At 32.8% G+C, this 6,835-nt stretch overlaps 1 protein-coding gene across 1 annotated transcript; it reads left to right on the forward strand.

Moving 5' to 3' along the window:
* The first annotated feature begins 4,142 nt into the window (after positions 1-4,142).
* Positions 4,143-6,453, forward strand: LOC120275966 (GDSL esterase/lipase ACHE-like). The gene is given in 6 exon segments (XM_039282705.1): positions 4,143-4,454; positions 4,456-4,591; positions 4,677-4,886; positions 4,959-5,119; positions 5,201-5,471; positions 6,164-6,453. Coding segments are annotated over 6 exon segments (1,095 nt in total). The 5' UTR covers positions 4,143-4,367; the 3' UTR covers positions 6,394-6,453.
* The last annotated feature ends 382 nt before the right edge of the window (positions 6,454-6,835 follow it).

Consider the following 6,835-nt stretch of genomic DNA (forward strand, 5'->3'; position numbering starts at 1 on the left):
CTTCTTATTGCAGCCTTCTTATTGCAGCCTAACAAGTACATAACTTTGCATAGGTTTAATAAGCTTAACATATAAAAACATTCAAGATCTTTCTTCTGATTATTATCATAAATAGAGTAAATTAATTGAGCTAGATAACATAATTTTCAATAGTTACTTCTTTTCTTATAATTGTATCATCAATGGAGTGAATTGAAATAAGATTAGTTTTGACAGTTTCCTCGATTTTCATAATTGCATCATCAATGGAAAAATTGGGACAAGAAAACTTTCTATACTTTATCTCATGATTGTTTACATTTGAAAACAAATTCTAACCCCCTGATAAATAAACCAAAAATCTACAAAATATATGAGTAACAAACAACAATTTCAAATACTAGTATCATCTGCTTGGCGTTTCACTAGGAGGCTTAGGCAAGATGAGTTACCTGCAATATGTACATGACCTTATCATCTTAATAGTTGGGGGGTTTGCAAAGACCTCCTGATTATAAAACTCATCTTGTATCTCTTCGAGGGTACCTCTAGACTAACCATAAATTTCCAAAAAAACCTGTATGTATTAAACAAATCTTAGTAGCCCACCAGACAGTTCCTTTTCCTTGGACTTCCTTTATCGGGAAAGAGACCTTGATGTCAGGACTATGATAACCTGATACTCAAAGTGCTCTCACAACTCTCTGTGTGGAAATCTAAATTGCTTAGTTTAGGAGGTCAACTTACACTGGTTAACATGCAGTCCTTACAATTATTCCCACTTATTTAATTTGATGTCAATTTTCAAACTTCCCTCATGGGTCCCTAGGACAATTGATTGAGATTTTTTGTGTTAAGGATTGAATCTAGACAAGGCTGTTTGTTGACTAGTTAGCTGAAAAAAGTCTCTGTCAACCCAGAAACCAAGGAGGAAGGGGAATTCTAAATCTCTCACAGTTAAACCTAGAATTGTTAGGCAAATGGTAGTGGAAGATCCTCATAGAGGAAAACTGGTGTGGACAATTGATTTTACAATTCAACTATTTTCAATAAAACCCACCATGGAATTTGTTTCTCAAGCCTCCTTTAAAGAGATCCTTTTTCTGGGGAGGTCTTCTATATTGCCTATCAGCATTTAGGACTTGCATATCCCATGATATACAGAATGGCACTTCCACACTCTTTTGGTTTGGTTGGCTTGGAGAAAGGGTTCCTAGGCATTTATGGCCTGCCTCTTTTGCAACAATCCAACATTCTTTTGCTACAATTAATGACAATGCACCCGTACGTGCTCCAGTCTGAATTGAGAGACATAGACCCCTCACTCAATAATCTTATTACTAGACTGGGCAGTGAGACCTAGGGACATGAAAAAAATAGAGGCTCACTTCCAATGGAATCTTCTCAATTAAATCCTTCTAAAAAAATAGACAGAGGAATCCGTTGTAGGACCAGCCTAGCCATTTAAGGTCTTTATGTGGTTAGCATGAGATAACAAGATACTTACCTTAGAAAATCTTGCCAAAAGAAGATAAAATAGACTCTCTACCTTTATGTTTTGTCATGCGGCTATTGAAACAACAGGTCACTTATTGATCCACTACCCTGTTGTTGCATGTATTTGCGAACACTTCGGTAAGAGCTTGGCCATTAACCACCTCCCTCACTCCTTACACAATAATGTGGGGGCCTTGGCAAACCCATCTAATAGGACTACTCAAAGAAATGTGGGACACCCTAGCTAGAGCTATCATCTGGACTGTTTGGCTTGAACAGAATAGGCGCATTTTTTATTATGTTCCTCTCTTATTTTCCCTCTTTAATTGTAAAGATTACTTACTTGCTCTTATCTTGAATTTTTACAGCACTTGAGTAGAAGAGATAGAAGTTAGAGGATCCAGCCAACATAGTCAAAAAGAGCTTATAGTTTGAGGACACTAGAGAGGTGAGCCAAGTAGCCCCGGAGAGATGATTGACAGCATTGGCTGAGTCCTTATAGTTTTGTTTGCTAGCTAGAGTGGACCCTTGGGGACAGCTGGTGTTCATGTATTTTTTTGGAGATGCTCTATCCCTTATGTTTTACTTGTAGGTTTTTTGCTCTTTTGCTTTGTTTGCGCCACGATTAGTGGACTATCTTATATATTTTTTCTGCCCCTCATAGCAACTGTACTATGCTTTTTTTTCTAATAAATGTGGTTTATCCATCTCATAAAAAAAAAATAAAAAAAACCTTACTTTGATTACTGAATAATTAAATCGGCATGAAAAGAACAAAAATGGAGATGATATAGAAGTAATCTTTGGTAGGATGTTGTGATCATATGCTCGGCATTGATTTAAACTTATATATATAATATAAGATTAAAAAATTTATAAAAGATATAAAAACACAAATAAAAAACCACTTGATAGTTAAATATTAATAAATTGTATAGGATGAAATCCTACAAGAAAGATAATAATCTTTGAAAATAAACAAATAATAACACATACCCAAATTCAAACCTATGACATGACAAATACTTGAAAAAAAAATATACCATTTAAAATATTTTTGAAACAAATTAGGACAATTCCAATAACAAGTTCCTAATACTCTAAACAAAATTGCTATTATTTAAACTCTATCTTTATAAAACTTGAAGGATCTTGAGGTATACAAAGTCTTAGACAGTTGAAGTTTTAGTGTTTGTAAATTTGAATATTTTAAATTTTAATCAAAATATAAATTTTAAAAATATTTAAGTTTTTAATCCAATAATATATATTTATAAGTATTTATAATTAACTTAAAATATTAGTACTAACTATACTTTACAGTGGATGGAAATTTAGACCGCTTGCTTCTCTAATCAACCTGATTCCCTTCTCTAGTGTAAATTAGGGGCTCTAGAATGGGGATACTTGTTTTTTTAAAAAATATACTTTTCCCTGGTCTGAGATAGATAGACTCACTTCTAGGGGTTTCCCATTTTTACTTCATTTTGGTCTTTCTTTGGGTCATGGTCAACTTTTCTATACATTTTAAAAATATAACAAACGTTTTAAAATAACTAAATTATTAATTAAACACAAGATAGTCCAAAACTAATTCCCCCATTCTCTTTCAAGTATGCATTAAGACTTGGAAAGGGACAAAATTCTCTTGTTTCCATTCCATGAGGGCAAGTCAAAGTGTGGGCAATCTAAATGTGTTTTTTGCAACAAGCCTTCCTATCTACCTAAATATACGTTCTTTAGACCATTGTTTTGTGGCCAATCTAATTTCCGAAGGGTTGGCTCATGCATACAACAAATGTATTTTCTTTAATGCACTATAGATTAAACACCCTTTTTACCATTAACACCCCTTTTGATGTAATTAGTTCCAATCAATATAACTTACTTATGTTTTTTTTTATTAATAGGTGATAAGCGCTTTGCATATAAGGGATTATTAAAAAGATAAATAGGAACTAAGATGTACTAGTTACAGTGGTTTACAAATCTTCTGAAAAAATTCTTATGTTCTGCAACCCTAAGAGGTGAAGCTACTGATTCTCCCATAGGGGACTTAGCTACATCCAAGCCAGTGAATAGTACATAACTATTTTAGTTTTATACATAATAAAATAGGTGAAATAAAGTCATTTTTCACTTATTTTTAGCTTGAAAATAATTTCATTGAATTCAAGTCTTATGACGTTTTAAAATAAGATGAAAGTTCAAAGTGTTGAAGAACTGTTAAGAAAGGAGACAAAAAAATTTGGAAATAAACAAACATATTAAGAAAAGCTTGTTCACATCTCAATATATTATAATTTCAATTTACAAGTCAAAAGTTAATATTTTAAGTAACTCATTAATCACCATGAAATTTCTTTAACAATACATCTATTTGGGGGGAAAAAATTATCTTTTAAACATGAGTTTTTAATTTTTAAATTAAAATTCCTTCAATTCTTTTATTTACCTAAAGTAAATATATAAGACCAATTACAACTATTTTCAAAATAATTTTTACACTGCAACAAATTATGAGGAAAGAAGACCTTAAAACTGAAACTATAATATTAAAAACCATTTAAATTTTTGTTTAAAAATCCCAAAAAAAAAATATTCATATATATATATATATATATATATAACCAAACATACCAAACTAATTAGAACAACTTAGGAGATGAATTTATTAGGCATACTTGTCTTCTTCTCATTCCTAAGTAGAAAATTATCACATCCTTAACAAACCCAAAAGCCCTTGTACTTTCTATGTTCCCATTATTTGATTTCTCATTCCTCCACATTTAAATCAAATACTCTCTCCTTAAAACAATTCTATAAATACAAACACCAACCTTATTCCAACTCTTTATACAATAAAAAATAAGGAAAATAAAAAATAAAAAATGAACCTCCTCATGACATGCCTCATCCTGCTTCTATCACTCCAAGCTTCCTCTTGCACACCATGCAAATTCCCTGCCATAATTAACTTTCGGTGACTCCAATTCTGACACCGGCGGCCTCTTTGCCACCTTCGACCGCCCTAGTTCGTCTCCATATGGAGAGACCTTCTTTCACATGCTAGCCGGTCGATACTCCGATGGCCGTCTTATTATCGACTTTATAGGTAAATCAATATAGATTTCATTACAAGCAAATGCTATTTGTACAAACTAAACTTAATTATTTATAAATGGACTATAAAATTTCAGCTGAGAGTTTTGGTTTGGCATACTTGAGTGCATACTTAGACTCTTTAGGCACTAACTTTAGTCATGGAGCCAACTTTGCCACTGCTGGATCAACCATCATGCAACAAAGTGCGCCACTAAATAAAGGTGGCTATAGTCCCTTCTCATTAGATGTCCAGTTATTGCAGTTCTCTCATTTTAAATCCAGGTTTCAAATGATCTCCAAAAAAGGCAAGTATTAATACTAAACACTAAATTGATCAACTCTATCCATGTACTTTGCTTACTAATGTTGATAATTAGGAAAAGTTTTCAAAAGCTTGATGCCGAAGAAGGATTATTTCAAAAGAGCTTTGTATACAATTGACATCGGTCAAAACGATCTCACCGAGCTTTTTTTTAGTAATCAATCTGCTGATGATTATATCCCATTGACAATGAAGGTGTTCAGAGAAGTTGTAAAAGTAAGTGGTTGAATTTAATTTAAAATAAAAAAATAGGGAATATATATAAACTTTCTTAATGTAAATACTGGTGCACTGCAGGAGGTGTATAAACACGGTGGCCGACACTTTTGGATCCATAACACGGGTCCTTTAGGCTGCCTGGCCTATGCTCTTATCAGAAGACCTTCGTCCTCCCCGGAACTCGATTCGGTTGGCTGTGCCGTGATTTTCAATAAATTAGCACAAAAATTAAATAACATGCTCAATGAAACAGTGACACAGCTCAGAAAAAATCTGCCTTCTGCAACATTCATCTATGTAGATGTTTACTCTGCTAAATACAAGCTTTTCAGCAACGCAGAAAAACATGGTAAGAAGATGTAGATAAATTTTCTATTGTTAAATGTCTTGTTTTGGTGTCATTTGCCTGCTCAAAAGTGCAGAGGGAAATATTCTATTGAGGCCGGCAGGCCTGGTTTTGTCAAATCAGAATAAAACAAGTTTAGATAAAAGTAATGTTAATGTGGACCTAGTCTGGACATGGCTTGGGTGTCCAGATTTAAATTTGGGTAGGATCCGAATAAAGAAATTCGGACAAATAACTTTTTTACCTTTAAAATTTTAAAAGCTCACAATTATAAACACAATTGTTTAAAGTCCAATTTTTCCAGAAACTTCAAACTTATATTATTATTTCAATTAAGATTCGGGCTTTTTTTAAGATTTTTTTTTTTGAATTGTTGGACATTTATTTTGCATTTAATGTGAATTAAATTATTTTTTATAGTCTATTATTTGAGTGAACTTAGATGTAGTTTATAGGATTCGGATTAAATTCAAACATTTGGACAACTTGATTTTAAAAAAAATCTAGGTTTGAATAAATTAGGTTTATTAAGGTTTAAAATTAGGCTCCGGACAACAAATTTATCTTTGTCTGTACCTGAATTTATCCTGACTTAGATTTTTGTTACCCCTACTTAAAAGAAATGAATAATAAAATAATAAGCGAAAGCCACATGTCATTATAATAAATTGAATATTTTTTTTCTTTGGTTTCAGGATTTGAGATTCCATTGAGAACATGCTGTGGGTATGGTGGTGGTGATTATAACTTTGATCTTAATGTGATGTGCGGAGACAAACGCATAGTGAAAGCATGTTCATATCCAGATAAAAGCATAATTTGGGATGGAGCTCATTACACTGAAACTGCAAACAAATGGGTTTTCAACGAGATAGCCACAGGAAAATATTCACATCCTTCTCTTCCTCTTTCTCAGGCTTGTTAATGAATAATTCCCTTAGATCATGTTGCGGAGAACAAACAGCTTGATGAGTGGACCGATTAATAAAATAACAGCTTAATAAGTGTAGATATTTTTTTTCCACTGGTATGAGAAGTGCCCAAGTTTGGTTATTATTATGTGGTATAATATCCGAATTGGTCCCTCTACTTTTCTCTCTTTTTTTTTGTCCCATCTACTCAGAAATGCGCCCCACTAATCCTTCTACTCTTGAAAATGATCCAATTTAGTCCCTCTACCCTTAATCTCTTCTTATCTAGTCCCTCTACTCTTGAAAATGCAGTCAAATAATTAGCCTATTTTAGAGTAGAAGGGACTAAATAAAACTATTTTCAAGAGTAAAGGGGCTATTTGGGAGCATTTCTGTCAAAAAGGAATAAAGAGAAAAGTAAAAGGACCAATTCGAGATTATACCATTCTTATGTGC

The sequence above is a fragment of the Dioscorea cayenensis genome, chromosome 14 (assembly GCF_009730915.1).
Source record: "Dioscorea cayenensis subsp. rotundata cultivar TDr96_F1 chromosome 14, TDr96_F1_v2_PseudoChromosome.rev07_lg8_w22 25.fasta, whole genome shotgun sequence".
NCBI classification, from domain to species: domain Eukaryota; kingdom Viridiplantae; phylum Streptophyta; class Magnoliopsida; order Dioscoreales; family Dioscoreaceae; genus Dioscorea; species Dioscorea cayenensis.